Source organism: Alternaria novae-zelandiae, assembly GCF_023758075.1.
Source record: "Alternaria novae-zelandiae strain BMP 2774 chromosome Unknown scaffold_27, whole genome shotgun sequence".
Taxonomy (NCBI): domain Eukaryota; kingdom Fungi; phylum Ascomycota; class Dothideomycetes; order Pleosporales; family Pleosporaceae; genus Alternaria; species Alternaria novae-zelandiae.
In genome coordinates, this window is record NW_026056987.1 from 297,796 (window position 1) to 321,202 (window position 23,407).

The window sequence follows — 23,407 nt, forward strand, 5'->3', positions numbered from 1 at the left end:
AGGATACCACTGGGTTTCCGGCCGGTAAACTAAAGTCACTAGACTATGTCGATTGCGCTCACGATGTCGGAGTACTAAGTAGTGGATACACGCGGCGCCGCGATGCGGGAATTACTGTAGTCGCTTCTGTCGAGTTGAATGTGGGTCTGTATAATGTACGTACATGTACATGGCTATGATGAGGCTCTGCTCGCATTACCCACAGTTGCGGCAATGCAGGTCTAGCCGCAGATTTTCGTGGCCGTGCATGCTCGGACCGAGATTAAGGTAGGGGAAGAGTTGAGTGGTGGAGTGGTGTAGTGTAGGAGAGGCTGGTGGCTGGTTTCAGCGTGGCGGTCAACGCAGTCGTGACGGCGGCGGCGTGGCTGTATCGGCGATGCGTTGAGTTGAGATGGAGTCAGGGTGAGACGGAGGCAGGAACGATGGTTCACATCACACGAATAACACCGCAACTCAAACCTAGATAGCCATACCCCTCCATTGCATCGAGCAACGACACGCAATACACATGCACGCACACCATCCACCCAATCCCTCCACGTCAGGCGACCCTCGTTCGACCATGGTCAAAAATGCCAGTCTCGACGATAGTATTCGTCGAGCATTGGAACCGGCGAGGTGCATTCGCACGTTTCGGAATTTGAGCTGCAGGTTGGCCGATGCTGCAAGATGGGCGGCAATCATGCCAGGTGTGGCGCAATCGCAGCTACTACTGTATCCATGTGCAATGCGTAAGAGGTAGAAAAGCGCACTAGAAGGCTGCTGGGTACCATGTGGAGATACTTCGGGAGAGCCGCAAGCAAAACCCTGAAGAGCTTAGGCCTAGTTAGAGCAGGAGGGCGATGTGACTCCAAGCGAGGGATGAGGAATAGTGGGTGTTGTCGGCGGGTTTGTTGGATAGGCTGTAAGACGGAGGTATTCATGATTGTATCGCAATGAATTACTCTGGACGCGCGTAATACATGTCTCTGAAGGCTACTTGCACAGGAGGCGCGCTGCTATCGTCATGACCGCCGTTCGCGGTGTCTTCTTATCGGAAGACCTTCTTTGGGACGGCCCCTGCTGCCAGCCCCGGCCTGCCAATGCGACGCCTAATGATTGCGCCAGAAAATTCTAAGACGTGAGCGCAACCCAGGAGCCGCGCTAGACAGGCGACTACAATGATGCGAGCAGGCCTACTGGACTTGTCGCGTCTCCACTTGCAGCCCATGAGCTCATCAGGGTGCAGGCCGCCCTTGCCCGCTTTATCCCACGCGCAGCCAGCTAATGTGGTATATCTAACGCGGTACCTACACGCGGCCGCGGCCAGCTGAGTAGAGTCCTCCCTTACTGTACTTTGGTTGCATATCTGTGACGTGCGGCGCTTTCTGTGTCTACTTCCTCTCACACTTCGATCAGCATCTTTCAGCTTGCTGACTGCATCGCCGTCCACGTTCGCATATTATACCACCTACGCCTGCTAGAAGTAGAAGGATAAATCGTCGCTGGTTACATTCTACAAACGAAACCCCTCTAAACACCTCTTTGGTGGTGTTTGGTTCGACTCATAAAAAAAGACCCTCGTTACATCATGCCTCGCCCAGGTGTCGGGGTCTTCGGCAGACATGCCGTGCCCACCCTGGAGATCAAGTACGCTTCTACCACCGCCAAACCTCAACATGGCGATATCTAACTCGTTCCCAGGCCGGAGTCGCCTTTTGTCGTTTTCTATGGAGAGTCGTCTGAGTCGCACGAGACGGAGCTGAGGGGCAAGTTGATTCTGAACAACCCAGAGTCCATGTCAGTGAGGAGCTTGCGAATCACACTCACGGGCACACGCAAAGTCTCGTACGGTAACGCCCCTGTCGACACTTGCTCAAGATTGCATGCTAATTGACCGTCCGCGCAGATGGCACTTGACCAACACCGTCAGCCCGCAGCCGATTACGCAAAAGACCAACTTCCTCGTCGAAGAACTCCACCTCTTTCCCGTCGACGTCGGCAGCAAGACCAAAGCGCACAAGCTCAACGCCGGATACCACGAGTGGGATTTCAAGTTCAAGATGCCCCCGAACCTCGACCAGAGCGTCGAGGGGCTCCCGACCAACTGGGTGGTTTATAGTCTCAAGGCCCACGTGGATCGAGGGTACATGAGCAAGCAGCTCAGTGCTACGGCGCACATCCGCGTCATTCGCACGCTCGGGCGCGACATGCTCGAATCCATGCCTATGGAGCAGATCAACGAGGATATCTGGGCGAACAAGCTGGCGTATAAGATTACGGTCCCGCAGAAGAACTACATTGTCGGAACGTCGATAACGGCCGATTTCGTACTGATTCCGCTACGCAAGGGTGTGGAGATTTCGACAATCAAAATGGAGCTGATAGAATCGCGGCAATTGTTCGCCGACTACGCTGGCCGCCGGATAAGTCACAACAACGACATGCAGGTTGCGGTCACAGAAGGCGACATGCCCGAGGACTCTGCACGCAGGGTCCCCGACGGAACAGAAGACACAGACGCGCTATTCGACGAGTCGCATCGCTTTTCCATGACGCTCGATCTACCCAAGTCGCTCAAGAACTGTCGGCAATCCGTCGACACAGAGAACATACGGCTAACGCACAAACTGCGCTTATACGTCAACCTCAAGAACCCCGAAGGCCACACGAGCCAACTGCTAGTAAAAAACCACGTCCACCTCTTCATCTCGCCGAACCTGCCCCCCAACGAAGACCAAAGCGTAGTCGTAGACCAAAACATCCTAAACGCCCAAGCCATCCAAGACGAAGTCAACCAAAACGCGCCGCCCACATACGGGCTCCACCAACTCGACTCTCTCTACAACGACATCGACCCCTCAGGCTTCATGACGCCCGGTGGGCTTCAAAGCATGATGAACAGCGGGGCCAACACGCCCTTCTACGCGCAATCGCGGCGCGGCTCCGCCGAAGACCTCACGTCGCTCGACGCAGCCGTCCACCAACCCGGCGGCGGCGCTTCCGCAGCTGCCCTCCAACACCGCCTCGCAAACCTCAGCATGCACCACTCCGACCGCCCCACCCGCTTCCAACCCACCCGCCAACACTCCTCCGGCGAAAGTACGCCCGCCCACGCCTCCAACAACAACACCACAGAACAAGCCTACTTCGACCTCCCGCCCTCAAACTACGACATGGACGCCCTGGCCCGCACACCCAGCTACAACACCGCTGTGCGCACGCCCGCTGGTTCGCGGACTCCTGGCGGCATGGACATGGATTTGCCGAGCTATGAGATTGCGATGAGTAGACCCAGTTCGCCGAGCAGGAGCCGCGGTAGTAGGGGGACTACTCCTAGTCCTACAAGGAGTTTGGATACGTTGAATGAGGAGACGTATCGGAATACGCAGATGAATAGTCGGAGGCAGAGTCCACGGACGGCGAGTCCGAGTAGTGAGGGGAGGTAGGGGGTGTGTTTTCTGCGGTGGATGGTTGGATTAGAGTCTTGGTTGTTGGTTTGCTACGCTGGGTTTTCACATTATTTCGTTTCCCGCTCTCGTCACAGTTATGGTTACGTTCACGAGCGCACATTAGACGCAGAGACGTATATTTCCTTCTCTTCAATGTTTGTATAGATATAGACTTAGATTTTCACTTTTAGTCTTGTTATAGGGCTTCACCACTCTCGATGGGTTGGGCTGGGTTGGGTTAGAGTAGGATACCCCACGCGCATCATTTTTTACTACAGGTAGTAATTACATATCATTACACTCTATCCTTCGCCATTTTAAATGCTGCATCTGCATCTTCCATCTACCATCCACCATCCACCGCCATCTCCAACATCAACATGACGTAGCAAATCACCTTGGCATCGCGTGCATGACTCGCGAGTTGTCCCTACCATGGCACTTGTTACTTCCACACTTCCCCCACGACTGACTCAGTACGCACCCTCCCTGGGTAAACGTGGGAATGGCATAGATAACACAACAGTCACACGTAACCTTCAACTAAATTTTCCCACCTCTCACACACGCCAAGCTATCATCGGATCGTGGGCTGCCCAGGTGTCGGGTAAACACCGGGATGCTCGGGCAGATGACCGAGATGTAGATTGTGGATTGTGGGTGGGGCTAGTATGGGTTTGGTAGTGTATCCGCTGTGTTGGCTGCACGTATACTTCCGAAGTTGAACCACGAGTTTCTGAGAAGTGAGGAGTATGCAAGTCTCAATGTGTGATTTGTTTCTTGGGCATACTTGGCATATACTGACTCAAAGTACATGCTTGTGCAGACTAAGCAGTGCGGTACAACTCCCTCACCAAAAGTCATCTCCGAGTATTCAATGTCCAGTATGGCGTATCCAACATCATTACTTATTACAATATCTCCATATATACTCCCTCCTTCTACATCCCCCTCCCATCTCCATCTCCATCTCCATATCTACGCCCACCCCTCTTTCCATCTCCATCTCCATATCTACGCCCACCCCTCTTTCCATCTCCATTCCCACCACCACCCTACGAAGGATAATGCTCAAACAAAAACCCCGCCGCCATCTCCGTATCCCCCTCCGTCGCATTCAACGCCGCCAACGCCTCCTGCCTGCTAAACCCCAGTACCACCAACTTCTGCACTTCCTCATCTGGCCAAGCTGCGCGCGCAGCAGGCAGGTTGCTGACCATATTGCGAATCTGATCAGCCGTGATGTTCTGAAGTCCACTACCAATTCCACTTCCACTTCTACCACCACTACCACCACCCACCCCACCCAACGCCGCTCCACCAAAATCATAAATAGGCGTTTTATCCAGATCCACATCCGTTCGTAGAGAAAGTCCCAGCGCTTTAACCCACCCCGCCTGCACAGTCTCGTTGCCAAGTTCGAGCGAGGAGACATATTCGATATCATCATCACAATCCCCCGCATTAAAATACTCCCAGCCCATCATCCCCCCAAACCCCTTCCCCACCTTATAATAACTCTGCCGTAACTGCTGTGCAACGACCGCCAGCCGTCCCACATCCACATACCCCCCACCATTCGCCTCATTCGTCACCACGCCCATGACAATCTTTTCTGGTTTCCAGCCCGCGGCGATGATGGTGTCGTACCATTCCGTTGTAAACGCGTCGCCCCAGCCACAGTAGAATTGCGTGTTGTACCAGGCTATTTCTTTGCCGTAGACGCTGCATTCGAGCTCGGGGTAGCTGAAGCCAGAGAGATGGCGGAGCGTGGGGTGTAAGGGGTTGGGGGTGGGGCCGCTGGCGAGCATGGGTCGGGGCGGGCGGAGGTGTGCGGGGATTTTGGGGTCGGGGATTAGAGCTGTGGCTACGGGCGCGAGGGTGATGAGGAATTCGGGGCCGAAGTCGCTGCGTAGACGCGAGATGAGGCGGGTGGTGGTGGAGAGGGGGATGGCTTCTTCGATGTCGAGGTCGAGGCCGGAGAGGGAGCGGGCGGTTATTAGGGCGGCGAGGGGGGTGTAGTATGCTTCGAACTGGGGGGATTCATTAGCTTTATGGTCGTAGGGATGATGGGATAGAACGGGGTGGTGACATACACTCTCTTCGTCTCCGCTCAACTTCTCGTAACTCCCCTTCGCTGCTCCACCCAGCATACCCAACACCTTGACCCCACTGCCCTGCAACCAATTCACCTCGCCCCATAACTGATCAAACCTCTTATCATCCGGCTTGTGATCATTCAGCGTAATGTTGCCCGGACCATCATTAAGGTGGATAGCCGCAACAATCACATGCGTGATGCCCGTGTTATTCGTGAGCAGCGGAAGCAACGAGTGGTAAGTGCCGTTTGAGTCGTGGAAAGTCTGGTGGTAGACGATGAGACGGGGGCCGGTGGATGGCGGAAGGAGTTTCGCATTGGGAGTCATTGCTGAGTCAGTGGAGGAAGCGTGGTGAGCAGACCTCCCGTGGAGACCTGGTACGTGGACGCGTTCCTGCAGGTCCGTAGGGCTGAGGTGGGGCACGCGCGCTACGTCATTCATCGGTGCCAGGGGCATCATCGCCGCTAGGGGCAGCATCGCGAGCCAGCTCAGGAAATTCATGATGTCGGTGTAGTTGGATGTAGTATTTAGGAACGACGCACAAGTGCGAAGTTTTATATTTCATCCCTCCTGGCATCATCAGGACATGGCTGTGGTGTACTTTGGTTGTCACGATGTGATTTTACTGAGATCCATGGTTGCGGTACACTGAAGCACCATCAACCACAGTTCCACTTCGTGGAAACAAGATAGCCTGCATAATCAAGTATTGAGGTCAGCACGTGCTGGAATAGACGGAGCAGTAGTAATAGTACACTGAAGCCAAGGCTCACATTCAACACGTGATGTCGGTGTAGTTATATGTTGTATTGCATGCATTTACTCAGTAGCATACCCTGACCAGAACGCCATTTGCTGTCCGATAAAGACACAGACCCAATCCTTGTAACCAGAACAAAGCAGGAAAGCTCCTAGACACTAACGTCTCGTATTGCTCACCAATCCTGCAGACCACTCAAAGCGTAACAGTCGTAGCATCCTCCTGGGACAGGCTAGTGGTAGCCGTTGCTGTATTCGTGTCGTGTGTCACCGTTCATTCCGCCAAAGTATGGGTGGATGACCGTCTGCTTTGCTGAGATGCGGCCGGCGGGGTCGTACACAAGCAGCGCATCGAGGAGGTCCAGACCGACTTCATCGAGGTTGGTGACTATGTTTGCGACGTCTGTCCGGCCCCACTTGGGGAACGAGGGCTTGAAGTCGGGGAAGGAGGTGACGCCGGGCCAGTCTTGCTCGTTGGGTGTGCCGAGGATACTAGACATGATTAGTATATCATGATACCGTAGAGGTGAGAGTGCATACCGGAAGATCTTGAAGATTTCGTCAATCTCCGAATCACCGGGGAACAGAGGCTTGCGCGTGCACATCTCGGCGAAGATGCAGCCAACAGACCACATGTCGACACCAGTTGAGTATTGGCGACCACCAAGAAGAATCTCCGGAGCGCGGTACCATAGCGTGACGACCTATGATATGTCAGACAACCCCAAACCACATGTGCAGTATCCATACCTCGTGGGTGTATGTTCGCAGCGGAACACCAAACGCACGCGCCAGACCGAAATCCGCCAACTTGAGATTACAGTCCTTGTCGATGAGCAAGTTCTGCGGCTTCAGATCACGATGCAGCACGCGATGAGCATGGCAATACCGCACACCCTGACACAGCTGCATCATAAACTTCTTAACCATCTTGTCATCCATACTCAGGCTCTGTCCCGCCAGCCCAGATCCCTCCGGCAGCGCCTTGCCCCGTCCACCCTGGCTAACCGGCAGCGCCTCCATGTACTTCTTCAGATCCAGATCCAGGAACTCGAAGACGAGGTAGAGCTTGTGGCCGTCGGCGTGTACGATGTTGAGGAGGCGCACAATGTTGGGGTCGTTCATCTCTTTGAGGAGTGAGATCTCGCGGATGGCCGTCGACGGGACGCCTTCATCTTCGGCTTCGAGGCGGATCTTCTTGAGGGCGACGATGCGCTGGTCTTTGGTGGTGAGGTCGCGCGCTTTGTAGACGACTCCGTAGGTTCCTGGGATTAGGTTAATAGGCGAGTGGGAAGCCGTTAAGGAATAGCGTACCCTCTCCAACCTTCTCCAACTTCTGGTAGTTCTCCATGGTGGCGGGCTGGGGACTGCGATTGCTTCAGACGACAAGCGGTCAAGCGTGTTTAGGTGGATCGCGGGAGATGCTGTTTCGCCGCGAGTCTGTATTATTCCCGGTTCGAGGTGAGGCGAGGGGGTGTTGAATGCCTCTCGTGTGTACCTGTGGTTAGTACGTGCGGGCAGAGAGGAAGGTGCAGCGGGGAGCAGGGGACGAGGGTGTCTGGTGTTAGGAAATTCGAGATGTAAACACCCTTGACGCATCGGGCAACGCGCACCCGTCAGCCACAAACGCGAGCTTAGTCAACAATACTCTCCCACGTTTCTCCATTCCAAGGTTCCCATCATCACTATACGTGCTGCTTCATACATCTACACATACATCCTCACTTTCCCACGAATTCCTGCTATCGAGACCCCCCGCAAAATGCACCACCTAGACCCCCATGAACGCCCTCCAGACAGCATACGCAACGTCTACAAAAAGTACCAGAAAATGAAAGCAAAAGACATAGACCTAGATGGCGACATCATCGATCTCTCGAGCGACGCCTCCGCGTCATCAAACCCCAAAGTGCGCGTAGTAAAAGAATACACCGCAGAAGACCTGACCGCCATTTTCCGTTCTTTCGCCGGTGAAGACGGGGGAAAACTGCCACAAGCCACAGATCTGCCAAGATCGATACCAGTGTATGAACACGAGGATATGCCAGGTAGGAACGTCCCGTGTTTTGATCGAAACGAACTATTCCTGCCTTGATATTCTGAAGTTGCATTTTTTTTTTTCGTCATCTCATGCTTCATGTCTCTAGTCCTTTCCTAACACCTCCCCCAGGCCTCCACATAACCCCCTCCCTCTTCCCCCTCCCCACCCAATTGCACCTCTTATCAACCCTCCTCCACACCTCCCTCTCCTCCCCTTCTCACCTAACAAACATACACACCCACTACACCCTCTCCTACCCACCAGCCTCCTCCTCATTCTTCTCCCTCCCTTCCTCCTCCCCCACTCCCATCGCCGTACCCCTCTCCCCCTCCATCCACAAACCACTTTCCATCTCCCAACTCCTGACCAAAAAACTGCGCTGGACAACCCTCGGCGGCCAATACGACTGGACAGCGAAAAAATATCCAGATACACCGCCTCCACCCTTTCCTCCGCAAATAAAGTCGTTACTGGAAGCCCTCTTCCCCCAGACGAAAGCAGAGGCCGCGATCGTGAACCTGTACAGCCCAGGCGATACACTGAGTGTACATCGCGATGTCGCTGAGACTAGTAGTACGGGGCTTGTTAGTGTGAGTTTGGGGTGTGATGCGATTTTCGTGTTGGGCAGTACTGTACAGACATCAGAAGGGGTGAGCGAGGAGAAGATCGTCACGCTGCGACTGAGATCAGGCAGTGCAGTGTATATGAGTGGGGAGTCTAGGTTTGCGTGGCATGGGGTCCCAGCGATAGTGGCGGGGACGTGTCCTGAGTATCTTCGAGACTGGCCTGCGTCAGCATCAGCAGAAGGGGAAGAAGACGATGAAGAAGGAGGCGGGGAGTATGAAGCGTGGAGGGGGTGGATGGCGAATAAACGGGTGAATTTGAACGTACGGCAGATGTTCGATTGATCACTCTACACCACTCCACATTACATCACAACAGAACAGATGGAGATTACAAAAGCATTATCATGTATTAGTACTATTCAAAGCAAAAGGGGGTATGTATATATATCCACATCCACATCCAACAACCATCGCCTGCCCACTTCACCGCCTCTCCATCACCATCAACACCCACCTACCACAGCGTAACCTTCGACTCAACATCCACATCCTCATCAGACGTACACGTAGCGATCATGAGACTTTTCCACTAGTATTTTCCCGGCTCGCCAGGAACCGCACTCCCCGGTGCCGTCGTCGCACTACCAGGCACCACACTCGCAGGCGCACTAGTACCACCGCTCACAGCATGGTCAGTCGAGTTCGTACCAGCACCCTCCAGACCCGTGGTTTGGATAGGAGCAGGCTGTGCCTTCTCTTCCGGATACATATTCTGCGGGCTAGTGTCGCCAGAAACAGGGCTGGTGGGTACATCGTTTGTGACTTTGCCGGCTGCGCCGCTGATGACCTGCCACCACTGCTCCGCAGCCTGTGGCGTGTGTGCTTTGAACGCAAATTCGTGTGTCATGGAGAACGCACCACCGATCTTCCCCTTTGACACATCCTTGCCCTTTACATTGAATTTCTGTCCATTCACCGCACCGATCATACAATCAGGGATATAGAGCGACAGTTCGGGGACTGGGTCCTTAGCAAAGTCGTCGTCTGTCTTGAACTCGTGGAGGAACTTGGAAGGGGTTACGACGTAGTAGTTTGTGTCGTAGGAGCGCATGATCTTGCCCTTCTTTTCGAGCGAACCGGAGATGAGGGGCTGGGTTGCGCGGTGGTTCTGGTTGGGGAAGCTGATGTCGGAGAGGGTGCGGGCGGGAGCCGCGGGGTCGATCAGCACGGTGTTGTTGCGCTGGATGAAGCCGTTCCATTCGAAGTCTTGGGGGATGCGCTGCGATGTGCCGACCATGTCGCCGTATGCGGCTTTGGTGTGCTCGGCTTGGGTGTTGACGACTTGCAGGAACTGGCCCATGCCAGACTGAATGGTTTGGATGATGTGGGCTTCGAACTGGGCGAATGAGTTCTGCACGCTGATCAAGTCCTGGCGGTTGTTGTTCTCCTCCTGGACTTGCTTGTGCAGGCGGTGGTTGACGCCGCGCTGGAGGATGTAGGGGTCGTCGGTCGCCTTCATGTTGCCGCTGTGCGAGTCGAAGACTGCAGTGTGCTGGCCGAGAAGCTCAATCTGCTTCTGGGTGTGCAGGCGAGCCTTGTCGACAGCCTTACTGCCCTTGCCAGCGCCCTTGGTGAGCTCCTTGCTCTTGTTCTTGATCTCGGTGTGCAGGCGGTCGAAGATGGGGAGGACGGCGCCCTTGAGCTGCTTTGCCGTCTCGTAGTGTTGGTTGGAGATGCCCTGTCATGGTTAGAAAGAGAAATGGTATATGATGTAGAGGATATCGTACCTGGGTGTTCGATCTGATGTTCTCGAACATGCCCGCAATACCACCGAGCGACTGATCGAAGTGGTGGCCCTCCTTCAGGGGATCCTTGACCGTCTGTTCAACGTCAGTAGCTGTATCGCTATCGCATTGAGTCGACCGACCTTCAATACGCGCTCATACTCCTTGCCGTGCGCGTGGTTCGTCTTCTCCGTGGCTGTGACATAATCCTCGAGGTAGGCGACGGCGTGCTTCCAAGCTTGCAATCGCTCCGCAAAGAGCTTCGTGACCTGGGGACATGTTAGGAGCTTTCCCTCTCATTGGTCTCCAGACTACTCACCTCTGAAGTGTCCTCGCCTGGGATGGCATCGTCGTCGGCAGATCGGTTGGTGAGGCTGCGCGTGGGCATCTCACTCGTCGCAGAGGTAGGCGCAGACATATCGCAGGTGTGTCGTGATACTGAAGAAACAAGGTGCAGTCGTGGAACGTGTCTTCGCACGAGTAGGTGGTAACGTTGTTGTTGCTGTGAAGCTCGAAGACGCGGCTAGCGAGATTTGGTTTGGTGAAGGCGGGGTTCGCGTTCTTCCGGAAATGAGCCCGTGTCGTATGCTGCACGAGGGGAACTTTTATAATAAAGATATCTGGTTCAGTAGTAGTAGTAGTTAGGATTATTTATTCCAGGGTAAAAATCAGGGTCCAGGGAGGGGTTTAAGTTTGATTCAAGCTGCCGTGGGCGCATCTAGATCGACACTCACACATGCCGGAGAAGCAGGGTGCCATGAGGGTTTGGCTGGCCCTGTGACGTCAACGCTCGCAGCTTTAGTCTAGATCCACGCGGGATCTACGCCAGGAAATGGGTTTGGAGCGCTGCTGCGCCACGATCCTAGGGGTGATCGCGGGACACACCCTGACCACATGGTTACATTCAAGGTCGTTGACGTATCGTGGCTTCATGCCATTGCGCCCGAGTGTAAGAGGGTTGTCAGGGTCTCCGCCCAACGCCATAGTACCCCCACATTAGCACCGAGGAGCGGCAGAGCCTCCGAGGACTTTCAACGAGCACAACATTGCGCTAGCTTGGGATCAAGTTCAGGCAGGAAATTTCCAAGGTTGTGGTACCCCTGTAGATAGGTAGTTAAACTGGAACTCGGGGTCTGGTTTGGCTATACGAGGGGTGCTTATTTGTCATGCCGTCAACTTTTATGACTGCATGTCTATTGCCAGTGTCTGACCAGAGCGGGTAGGAGGAAAGAAAGCGCCCTTTGGACTCGTCATACTGCGGACAACTCACATGATGGAACTGTGTTCGTTCAATACATAACTACACCTTACTAAAGCCTGTACTCGCCAGACATGCAATGCTATCGAAAGGGGTATGCAACATCGCTAAACGCTAAAGACCGAATCCCAAGTAAACACGCCCATTTCCCAATGCCCGCATATCGTTTCATCATCCATAAACCCACCATCTTTGAAGCTGCGCACCACCTGACCCAACCTAAATCTGTGAAATTACCCCAAAAAGGAAAGTTATCACCGTGTGTCTTTGCCTGCATCTACGCGGGGTGAATCCCATTATACAGCTTCTCCAACTTCAACTCATCGATATCACTTGTCCACTCGTGCAGCCTCGGCAGAGTGACTCTCCACCCTCTGTCTTCCATCTCTTCTAGTATCGTTGTTGTCTTGCGATCTGCGTCATCTTGATCTGTGGCGCAGATGACGAAGGTGGTCAGGTAGAACATGACGAAAGGGTATTTGGAGTTGAGAAAGTGCTGGATGTAGTATTGCCAGGCGTTTGCGGAAGAGGGGCGATCAAATGCTGGGATATGTGTTAGCGGATATGAGAGGAGGGGGAGGAAGGAACTTACGCATAGCATTCCAGCGGTAGACATGACCTTCCCACGTCGCAAAGTTCAGTCCACTCTTGCCTAGACTCTTGATTGCGGGCATGGGCCACGCGCAGTAGTGTGTTTGTATGGAGCCCTTCGCCATTATCGCGTTCGGATGTTTCTGCTTGTAAGCCTGCGCGAACTCGGTAAGACACGTCTTTGGCGGCAGGGGTAGTGATGGACTGCGTTCCCCTTCCGCTCTGGTCGCATTATCTTCATAAGGGAAGTAGATATCAGGCGCTCCATCCGAGCCCTGAACAATGACGGGATAGGTTTGTGGCGCCTCAAACTCAGGCGCAAGGCTGACGATGCCATAGCGTTCCATATCCTCGATAAAGCGGCGGATGAAGCGGTTGTCGTCCCTGTTAACGGTTTGCAAGGTTGTCTTCGTTTGCTTCGCAGCAAGAATGGTGGGGTCGGGATCGAAGCATCTCCACCTGTTTCCCTCGTGCTGTATCTCGCCTGGTGGAGGGTAGCGCAATTCAGCCGTGCATTCGATCTGGATCTCCTCGAGATATATCTCTTGCACAGATGAGGGGATGATCTCGCGTATAACACGCTTGGCCATTTGTCTTGGTGATGGATCGCCGACCAGCATCAGTAACGCGTCCTGCACGATGTCTATCAGTCGGAAAGGCAGACCAACTTCGCGATCGATGATGATGAATTGCCAGGAGTCCACCACGATGGGGTCGTACATCGATGTCTTCCTCATGCGTAGCTGGTTCTTGATCTCCTCCAAAGTGAGTGTCGTCGTGAAGTCGACATTGTCCAGTTCATCTAGTGTAATAGCTGATCGATGACGGCTGATGAATAGATCGGGCTCCGTTGGGTGTACGGTAGCGTCGGCGTGTGTGCCCTCGTAGACGACGAGGTATAGTGACGCTGTTCGCTTTCGCAACTCATCCAAGAAGGCCTGGGTCAGGGGGTGGCCAATCGCCATTTGTCCACACAGATAGTTGCGCGATTGTCGCTGCACCCAAAGTCCGTCTTCTTGCTTCAGACCAGTATTCGATGTGAAGTCACCCTTGCTTGTTGGTATGAAGCCCATGTACACACCGGTTGAGCATTCGCCCAGTATGCTTTTTGGATCGTACCAGTGTTCGTTGTACAACTTCATCATAAGAAGTTTGCAGATAGTCGTGTAGTCCTCGAAGTTGGAGCAGATGCTGGCGAGTGTCCATGGGGTGAGCAGTGTCGGGAACCAGCGGTAGCTTGGTGGGAAGTCAGCAAAGTCCTTTGAATGTTCATGTAAACTTACAGTATATCCCAGCAAGGCTTGGTCATCTTGAGGCCTTCCGTAGTGCTTGGTATTGTACCTCCCAGGAGCTGGATCGTCTTGATGTCACCACCAGCGAGTGTCTGAGCGCATATGGCAACACGAAGATACTGGACAGCATGAGGACGCCAGGCTTTCTCGAAGAAGTCACAGTACATCTCTAGTTGACTGGCTTGACAGCCCATGAGAAAATCGTTGATGCTTTTGGACCTTGTAGCGTGCTCTAAGATTGCAGCTTCACTATCGTTCAGAACCATGATACGAAACCATGCGCGAATGATGTCTGTACCCGTATCTGGGCCAGTCTGCTCCTTTGTACCTGGCGAAACGGGACGATTAATTGTATCGTCAAGATCAGGAACGATGGCGTATAGTCGGCGAATGCTATCGGCGCAAAGATCCAGGTAGAAGTGCTTTAGTACCAGAATGGTGCCATCATCAGGCAGACCGTCGAGAGAGTTGATGGGTATCCGAGGGTCTAATGGTGAGCGGAGAATCATGATCTTCTCGCTGCCATTCTTGAACTTGTCTGGGTGTGGAGAAGTGGTATGGATTCCTGGTGTCTCTGGAGTCGGGCCGCGATTCAGGTTTGACACTGCAGCCACCAATTAGCTTGATTCCGCACATGTACAGTAAACGCTACTTACTTAGTAGCGCATCAGCGAGGGCCCTGACATCGCTCTCCATCTTGTGAATCCATCTTATGTAGTCTTGGATGTCTCCGCCGCGGGGATAAAATCGATCCTGGAGTAGTCGCCTGAGGTCGACCGACTGGCGCAACTTCATGATCTTTTGTTTTGCGGCATCCAGGCCGGTGACCATCAACTTTTCCGCTTCTTTGTGGATCTTGGCCCATCGCATTGTCATCGATTCCCATTCATCATGATGTTTGTAGCACCATGGGTCGCCCGCGGTCGACGGGAGCGGGGCCCAACACGCACGTCCATCAGAGTCGATAGCTTCGCAAAACGCAGCAGAGGATGAAGGCGAATCTGGAACGTCGCTCAGACGAAGCAGTTGCCGTGTCTTGCCTCGGTACGCAGGTCGTCGTTCTTGCGAGCTGCCAACGCGCAGCTGCAAGCTCATGGCTGGTGAAGAGGCGTCGTGAGGGGCAGCGCACGTGTCGCGGGGACTGGATTTGGCGCCTGTAAGAGATGAGGCCGTGGGAGCAACGAAAGGATGAACGACAACAAAGGAAGACGAAAGGCTCTACAAGCGCAAAAGCAGGGGGACAGGCAGGATCATAATATTCTCCCGTGATCAGACCGTGGGCATGAGTTGTCCCTATGGTCGGTAATGCCCCGCTGGGGACTGCGCCCATATCTACCTTGTCGTCTCGTCTAATGCGGCACGGTCACATTGAAGTCAGCCCCAAGAGGCTTTCACCCGCGTCATTTCAATCGGCGCAAAACGCCATCATGATTCGCGAACGACATAAACGAGAATAGTGGGAATGGCATACGGTTCCCTTGTTGTAGCGCACAGGCTTCACACCCGTTCCGAGGGGCAGAAGCTGGGGAACGAAGTTTCAAGCGCGGCAACGTACCAATAGCCACGAGGGACCTAGGAATGGGCCACACCTAGCGGGGGCATGTTCTATCGAGGGCGTTTCTGATCCAATAGAAAGTCGCCGTGTGCCGCCTTGACCCCTGTGATAGTTGGGCTCGTTCTTGCAAGTCGTGAATGGTCGAGGTTGCCAACATGGGGTTGGGGCGACTGTACTGAGGATGGCAGGTATCTCAGGCGCTCTTCGGTCTCCATCTGCACAACGTTGAGTAAGGCTGATAGAATCCTGAAGACTTACAGCTCCCGAATCTGCGCACCGGGTAATGAACAACCCGTGATACACAGCGCATGTGTCTTGAACAACTCTAGTCGCGAACCGAGTCCATACGGGTGCAAAGACACGCGCTGCCCAGGCGCTAAGACCCGCCTTATCGGTGGAAGAGGGTCAGCAAGACCGTGACATCCTGGATCTTTGTGCGTGATACCGCATTCGACTACCTAGGTAAATTTGGCCCTAAAAGAGATGGCTCAGCGAGGATTTATGCGAAATCGCCTGAGACCATAGAGTTACCGTATCCCCAGATGCTGCTTACAGAGTTGCGATTGCATGCCCACGTTCTGAGGGCTCTACATTTGCGCCCACCGCAGACACCTCGGTTGCAGATAATACAGCACGGGAACCAAGTTTATGCTTCAATCGTATGTGTGCGTTCGGATTGGTGGGGCGCGAGACGCCATCTGGCGACTAGTCGAGCGCGTATGCACTGTGAAGGGTAGTGTGACGTGCCGAGCGGCCCGGGAAATCAGGCCAATTCGGACACGCCAGAGGCCTGAAATGCATCCAAAGCCGTAGGTAGTATGTTGTTAACAACACGTAGCCTCCACGCCTCCTTCAGGGACGCATACGAAGGAGGCTCTTGTTGGCAGCTGATCCACAATATGCGGATCCTGCCGCAGACCAACTGAAAAGCCGGCATAGCAACACTGACCGCCTGCATCGTTGGTTCATGTTGCTTGAAGACACATGCAATCGATTGGTACCAACACATGAGGAAGGCGAGTTGCAAAGCCCAGCGAGCCAATGGACAACTGATCTTCGAAATCTGAAACATGAAAATACATTCAGGCCAGTGCAAAGTCGACGATTCGAACGCGCGCGCTAACACAAGAGCGTGTCACGATGTTCATTTGCTGCTTTATACGGCACGCCAGGCTGACAGATGTGTAAGGGTTCATCCTTCGGCGTTGCTAGCAGTGTTCTGGCGGGAATCGATGCGAGGCTGTCCGTCACTCATCATACGATGGTCGTGGTGGCATAACGTCACGATGTTGGTGGTAGTCGTTGGTCGCGGTGGCTGGATTGAAGGGAGGGACGCTAGCACGTCGAAACTAGGTTCAACGTCGACCGGCCAACAATGCGACCCTTGAATATCCGCTCGTTTGCGTCACAAACGCTCGGCATCAGCGCCGCAGACGCGTTGGAGGCTCTCTAAAGCAAAAACTGGGGAACAGGACGTATCTCCGATGTGATTTGGAGGCGGCAATTGCTTACCCCACATCTCGGTATACCGAATGCGGCTAAATTCAGCTGTCATCCGAGGTCGAGTTGCGATGCGTGAGGTATGATGTTGGAGAACAGCTTCATTCCCACACATTGCTCGGTGCCAAATTGGGCTTTACATATAGGAATTGGCCCTCCAAAGCATATACAAGACCAGAAAACATATCTGTGTTGCTAACACCACCAACGTACTACCTATAGGACTCAGCACGCGCCTCCCCGCATTTCTCCACACGACCGAACACCACCTGCACGACAACAACCGTTGCTCACGATGGTGATATCAACAGCAATCCGCATTGCGCCATCGCGTGCAGCTCGCGCCCTCAACCTTCTTCGAACTGTACAATACACACATCCTCCATCATGTCCTTGCCATTCGAACCCCAACTACCACCAGTCGCCGTCTACCGTTCAGCAAGCACGACGACATCTCGCAACACCCCTCGATCACTCCCAACAAAAGGAATATGCGTTTGAGATGGCGGCATCGAGCATAAGATTCGGGCCTGGATGTACAAAGGAAGTTGGCATGGACTTCAAGAACATGGGCAGTAAGCGCGTCATGGTCGTCACAGACCCCAACGTGAGGAAACTAGACGCGATGAAGCAGGTCATTGAAGGTCTGGAGAGAGAAGGTGTGACATACGAGATCTTTGACAAGGTCAGAGTAGAGCCAAAGGACCACAGCATAATGGAGGCCATCAACTTCGCGAAGCCATGGAAACCAGACGCGTACCTAGCCGTTGGCGGTGGTAGTGTCATTGACACAGCCAAGCTGATGAATTTGTACACAACCTTCCCCGACGCAGAGTTCCTAGACTTCGTCAACGCGCCATTGGGCAAAGGAATGCCTATTCCGTCAAAGCTCTTCCCGCTCATCGCTGTACCAACGACTGCGGGAACTGGCTCTGAAACGACTGGTACTGCTATCTTCGACCTCGTCTCCAAGAGAGCAAAGACTGGTATTGCGCATCGCAACCTGAAACCCACTTTGGGCATAGTGGACCCTCTGAACACACGCACTATGCCCTCTGCTGTCCACGCATCTTCAGGTCTCGACGTACTGTGCCACTCTCTAGAATCGTGGACCGCAATCCCATACTACGAGCGCACACCACGACCGACCAACCCCCTCAACCGTCCAGCCTACCAGGGCGCAAACCCAATCTCCGACATCTTCTCTCTCAAGGCCCTGAAAGACACAGTCAAGTACCTGCCTCGCGCAGTGAAGGACCCCGATGACCACGAAGCTCAGTCGCAGATGCTGCTTGCCGCAACCCTCGCTGGTGTAGGTTTCGGCAACGCAGGTGTGCATCTCTGCCACGGCATGTCGTACCCCATCTCAGGCCAAAACCCTGGATACAAGCACTCAGGCTACGACGTCGACCACACCATCATCCCACACGGTGTCAGTGTCGCAGTGACCGCGCCTGCAGTCTTCAAGTTCACTGGTGCGTCGAACCCAGAGAGACATTTGGCAGCTGCCGAAGCGTTCGGTGTCGATATCTCGAACGTCAAGGCAGAGAGCGCGGGCGAAGTACTAAGCGAGGCGCTCGCGGAGTTCTTGGTCAAGCTTGGTGACCAGCCACGTGGGTTGAAGGCACTTGGGTTCGGGAAGGAGCATTTGGATCAGCTGGTTGAGGGTACCATTCCGCAAGCGAGAGTGTTGATGTTGGCACCTAGTTTGGAGATGCAAAATATTGATGCTGAGAGAGAGCAGTTGCGGGGTTTGTTTGAGGATGCGATGGAGTATTGATGGACTAGTGGCGGCCATCTAGGTACGCAGCTTGATTTGTAAGACTCGTAACTTCCAATACATTGAAGTCATGTTCGAATGCATCTGCGCTAAAGGAACTGAGTCGCATATTACTATCTTTCACATTGCCAGGCAATTATGATCAAATTCCGGGCCCGGCAGGCCTGGCCGTGGCCCTTAGAGTTGCGACAATCCTCACCCGATAGCGTCTTCCAAGATCTGAGTCGCATAAGATGCGGAAGTTGTAAGTGGCGAGCCGTCGTAATACCATGGGATGGAGGTGATGAGATCAGATCAAGGGTACAAGGTGACGCCGTGAATGGTAATATCGGAACCCCAACTCGACTATGCGAACGAACTTGGCTGCTCCATTCTTACTACTTAAGCTCGCACTCTCTCGATATATTTGTTCATCAGATCCATATCTGCAGACATCTCCTGTTCTGGAAATAGCAAGAAGTATGAGCTATACTACGTTGCGCAAGATGGCACTACAGTAAGCCACCATTCCGGTCCAATAGATCCTAACAGCTAACGAACGACAAGGCGTCGATCAGGAACGCCAGAGATTCCCGATTATGACGATGTCGGTCCTGCTACGCGCGGTTATTATCTCAGTATCGCCGAGTAAGTGGTAGCGTTTCGTTGTGATCTGGCAATATTAACATCGAGTAGCGCATCAAGACAGCTCCAGATCTTACTGAAACAGTTGAGATCTCTCCATCGATTTACCCACAAGCACAATTGGACAGTACTAAACTATGCGAAAAAGGAGGAATTGGCCGCCTATCACGCGGCTGCTTGCAGCATTATGAACGCGATCCGTCGACTCAGAGCCGATGTTGACGAGCAGATCGTAAAGCATGAAGCTGCCCCGTGCAATCAGATATTGCAGAAAGTGAAACCCCTTCCGCAGGAGCTCCGCGATATGATATATGGCTTCATTTTCCAGGACTCAGCTGCTCGTCTATTGGCGGAGGAGGACGAAAAGTTCGAGTGCTACGTTGATGCCTGCCTCGAATCGGGAAATACAAGGCGCATCCCTTACCGCTATCTTCTAGAGCCCGATTACTTCGTTGATGACGCTGTCATCAGGGAAAATTTGGCTAGAGGGTGGTTTGAAACTACAAAATTTGGGATTATGGATCCCTCCATCATGAATTCTTTTCTCCTTCAGTTTCCGTGGAGTACTGGACTACAGCCACTCAGCTTACTACACCACGTCACCTTGGTGATATTTCTTGAATCCGATACTGTCGACCACACCGGCTACCTGGAGCGATTCAAGTCACTGCTCCTCCTCGACAAAGCGCATACAAAAATCACGATCTGCGTAAACGACCTCATTTACTACCCAAACTTCAGAGACGCAAAAGTTTTGCCATTGAGAGCGTATGCGCAGAGTGCAGCCTACCTCTTCCCAGACTTGGTTGAACTGAGAAGGAAGGGATACAAGGTGACAGTGCGTTCTGAAAGGGGCCTGGAATTTCTAGTTGAGCCTGAAGAAACTACTGTGGAAGGGTGGACGAAGAAGTTTGAAGCAGCTGTTGAAGAGGCTCGCATAAAGTTCTGGAAAGAAGAGTACAGTGGACATTATCCAGACTGGGACGACATGCAGGACAAGATGGAGGATGCGTCACAGAAGTATATCTCGGATAGCTCACAGCACTACTTTTCAGGTGATCTGCAAGAGGATGATTCGGATGAATCACACGAGGATGAGTCAGACGGGTCACAAGAGGATGATATGGACGAATCAGAAGGATAAGATTTGGAACAGCCGCGAGCAACCTAGTTCTTGTATTGCACGACTCGCTCAGAAAGAAACGGCACTGACTGGAAAATTGTTAATTAAATGCGTCGCATGCTGGTGCTATGGGCCATCGGACACCATCACGTATCGAATGTAAGCCTTGACTCTAGTGTATCGCAACCATGGTTCTCAATGAAATCTCATCTTAACAACCAAAGTATACCACGGTCACATCGGACGCTAAGCCGAAAGAGCTTGGATGCGTCACCTTTGCTACTTAACTTCGCACTTGCCCAATGCTCTTGTATATCGAGCTTTGAACACACAGATTTCCTCGTTTCTAGAATCAGCAATACATCTCGGAAATTGACTATACTACGTGTCACAAGATGGCGCAACTGTGAGTAGCAACAACAGTCCTCTAAATTTTGATAGCTAACGAGCGAAAAGAGCCCAGATATATCCACCAGAATACTGGAGCCCCATCAGATGGGATGAACCTGTCGATTCTGAGTACGAGATGAACTTTTACCTTAAAGAGTATGTAATACGCTTCCGTTGCGATCGAGATAGTCATTGACAACGGGCAGAGCATCGTTCCGGCTGGAAAACGCTAAAAGGCTTTCATACGCTGTCCGGCTCTTGGAAGACGACGCAGACGTGCCTGCGCTCTTGACCACTGAACAGCAAACAGCCTTTGGAAAAACAAACGGCATCGCTAAGAGCATCATCCAGAAAACGAAATGCGAAGTCGACACTTGCATCAGGTCTTACGAAGCGCCGCGCTGCCGTGCGTTGCTCGAGGAAGTACGCAAGCGATTATGTCAAGAACTCCGCGACACGATATACGGGTTCATCTTCCAAGGCCAACGAGTCGAATTAGACGAAGACCATGAAGTCAGCGGACACGAGAGCATTAAAGGTATTAGCAAAGCTAATCTAAAGTGCCGGTCTGACACCTGGCTACTGACACCCGGCTATCTCACTCAAGACGACCCAATCAGGCTCGAACTGGTTAAAGCGTGGTATCGAAATGCGACCTTCCTTGTTATCCATCCCAAATTCATTTGCAGATCTCTCAGAAGATTGCGATGGTCCACCAATCTGAACCCGGCCGGATTCATCAAGAGGTTTGAGATCAAAGTACGGATCGGTGGCGAAACGTTTGATCAGGAATGCTTCGCGGAGAGACTTGAGTTGCTCAGGCATTTCCACAGGACTTGCCCGATTGTTACGATTATATTGGAGAATCTCCTTGAAAACATGTATGACGGTCACGATGCGCAGGCATGCGCTCAACACGCCGCATACATGTTTCCAGTGTTACTGTCACTGCATCGTTTGCGGTTCAAACTTATCGTTCGGTCTGAGTTGAACTTGAAGTTCGTGGTGGTACCGGAGGAGACTACCGTGGAAGAATGGACCAAGAAGTTTCATGAAGCGATCGAGTCGCCACGCGCTCAAGCATCCTTGCAGGAAATCGAACGAAAAGCTCTTGCATCAATGCGTCGGAGGGGATGGTAGGGACATGGAATGAAAGCTGTGCGCACGTGTCACCGCTAGACATCACGAGCGTTTTCCGCATATACCTCTTCATGAATAGCAGACCCACAGTACCACTTACCACCTGCACTCTTCATCACTTCTCCAATTTCACACTCGAGTTGACAGAAAAACATCATGTCAGTGAGCATCAACAGCAACGTCACAGGAGTAACGCCAACTCAAGTCCCCAGCGGTGCGCGACTTGCCTCTGCTGTGGAAGGGTAAGTTCGTCAAATACAGTTTGCGGGCGGTGATAATGAATTCCAATAGATGCTCCGAGTCGTCTACATTGAATCATACAAATACCAGTGTCGCTGGGGAGAATATTGTATCCGCCACTCCAGACGAAGATCGGAAGTACCTTCAAACGTATGCGCCATCTGGTTGTGAAAGAACAACAGCTGACCTCCAACAGCGAGTTCAAGAAGCTGAAAGTCCTAAAGAAGATTATAGACGCGCGCGTCGGAGAACTGAACGCCGAGAATCAAATCTTCTGTCTACGCAATAGTTGTCCAGTCAAGGAGCCTTCTCACGAAACCGGTCGATACCAACGGATGTTCAGACTACAGGAAGAAGCCCGGAATATTGCTGGTGAGATCAACCACCGTATGAAGCGCTATGCAGCAGCGCAGTGTCTCCCCATCTGCACCACGGTCTGCGACAAACTACCCCGCGAGCTTCGCGACATGATATACCAATACATCATCGGGGAGTCGATCGTGAAGATTGATAAGGAGATACTGGAATCTTTCCTCTTTTGTTCCGAAATCGGTTTCACGCCCATGTTCCCCGCAGGGTTCACAAATCGCACCACCATTGCCTGCGAGCACCTCTGGGATCGTGACTACTCCGGCAAGCTCTTCTACTCCGAGCTTATCGAGGCTTGGTACCGCAATACAACGTTCTCTTTCGTAGAATGTCGTCTCGTCCCTGAATTCCTCAACGATCCGCGCTTCGGCTACGGCGTACCACCGCGAGAGTGGGTGCGCAAGATCAAAATCATCAGGATTACGACAACGGAGAGTGTCCTCTCTATATACAAGGGAGAAGAGAAGGCATATAACATCAAGACCGGCGATCTCGATAATCTTAAAGATCTGCCTAAGCTGACGCGTGTTATATTCGACTTTGATGCCGCATTTTCGTCACTTCCTACGTATCACGACAACTATAGGCGATTTGTATTAACGGATCTGAAGGAGATGTTTCCGAAGATTCAAGATCTACTAGATAGGGAGTGTAGGGTATCGGTAATGTTCTCCAGCATGGGGCCGCTCGAAATGCGAAGGGATGAGCTTACTGCTCAAATATGGGAGGATAAACTGGAGGCTATTAGGCCTGATTAGACGAAGTACATGACACCCAAAAGGGCAGCCGGACGGCTACATCTACCAAATGTCATTTCCTTGTACTGTATTATGTTATTGTCGTCTCCTACCTGAAATTGAACGAA

At 52.8% G+C, this 23,407-nt stretch overlaps 8 protein-coding genes across 8 annotated transcripts; 4 read left to right on the forward strand and 4 right to left on the reverse strand.

Moving 5' to 3' along the window:
• Positions 1-1,570: 1,570 nt before the first annotated feature.
• On the forward strand, positions 1,571-3,428 carry J4E88_009971 (uncharacterized protein; the record flags this gene model as incomplete). The annotated part of the gene is made up of 3 exons (XM_049403569.1): positions 1,571-1,629; positions 1,684-1,827; positions 1,889-3,428. 3 exons carry the CDS (start codon positions 1,571-1,573, stop codon positions 3,426-3,428), a joined length of 1,743 nt encoding a protein of 580 aa, XP_049250731.1.
• A 1,058-nt stretch (positions 3,429-4,486) lies between these two features.
• Positions 4,487-5,857, reverse strand: J4E88_009972 (uncharacterized protein; the record flags this gene model as incomplete). The annotated part of the gene is made up of 2 exons (XM_049403570.1): positions 4,487-5,464; positions 5,528-5,857. 2 exons carry the CDS (start codon positions 5,855-5,857, stop codon positions 4,487-4,489), a joined length of 1,308 nt encoding a protein of 435 aa, XP_049250732.1.
• A 665-nt stretch (positions 5,858-6,522) lies between these two features.
• J4E88_009973 (uncharacterized protein) lies at positions 6,523-7,640 on the reverse strand (the record flags this gene model as incomplete). The annotated part of the gene is made up of 4 exons (XM_049403571.1): positions 6,523-6,781; positions 6,830-6,993; positions 7,040-7,554; positions 7,604-7,640. The coding sequence occupies 4 exons, from the start codon at positions 7,638-7,640 to the stop codon at positions 6,523-6,525; spliced, it is 975 nt and encodes a 324-aa protein (XP_049250733.1).
• A 1,845-nt stretch (positions 7,641-9,485) lies between these two features.
• J4E88_009974 (uncharacterized protein) lies at positions 9,486-11,098 on the reverse strand (the record flags this gene model as incomplete). Its single annotated transcript, XM_049403572.1, has 4 exons — positions 9,486-10,634; positions 10,684-10,776; positions 10,824-10,949; positions 11,000-11,098. The coding sequence occupies 4 exons, from the start codon at positions 11,096-11,098 to the stop codon at positions 9,486-9,488; spliced, it is 1,467 nt and encodes a 488-aa protein (XP_049250734.1).
• Positions 11,099-12,215: 1,117 nt separating this feature from the next.
• Positions 12,216-14,916, reverse strand: J4E88_009975 (uncharacterized protein; the record flags this gene model as incomplete). The annotated part of the gene is made up of 4 exons (XM_049403573.1): positions 12,216-12,481; positions 12,531-13,765; positions 13,813-14,425; positions 14,478-14,916. The coding sequence occupies 4 exons, from the start codon at positions 14,914-14,916 to the stop codon at positions 12,216-12,218; spliced, it is 2,553 nt and encodes an 850-aa protein (XP_049250735.1).
• A 2,255-nt stretch (positions 14,917-17,171) lies between these two features.
• Positions 17,172-18,656, forward strand: J4E88_009976 (uncharacterized protein; the record flags this gene model as incomplete). The annotated part of the gene is made up of 1 exon (XM_049403574.1): positions 17,172-18,656. The coding sequence occupies one exon, from the start codon at positions 17,172-17,174 to the stop codon at positions 18,654-18,656; it is 1,485 nt and encodes a 494-aa protein (XP_049250736.1).
• Positions 18,657-19,467: 811 nt separating this feature from the next.
• Positions 19,468-20,424, forward strand: J4E88_009977 (uncharacterized protein; the record flags this gene model as incomplete). The annotated part of the gene is made up of 1 exon (XM_049403575.1): positions 19,468-20,424. The coding sequence occupies one exon, from the start codon at positions 19,468-19,470 to the stop codon at positions 20,422-20,424; it is 957 nt and encodes a 318-aa protein (XP_049250737.1).
• A 374-nt stretch (positions 20,425-20,798) lies between these two features.
• J4E88_009978 (uncharacterized protein) lies at positions 20,799-23,300 on the forward strand (the record flags this gene model as incomplete). Its single annotated transcript, XM_049403576.1, has 5 exons — positions 20,799-20,809; positions 20,899-20,949; positions 21,000-21,331; positions 22,299-22,323; positions 22,370-23,300. The coding sequence occupies 5 exons, from the start codon at positions 20,799-20,801 to the stop codon at positions 23,298-23,300; spliced, it is 1,350 nt and encodes a 449-aa protein (XP_049250738.1).
• Positions 23,301-23,407: the final 107 nt, after the last annotated feature.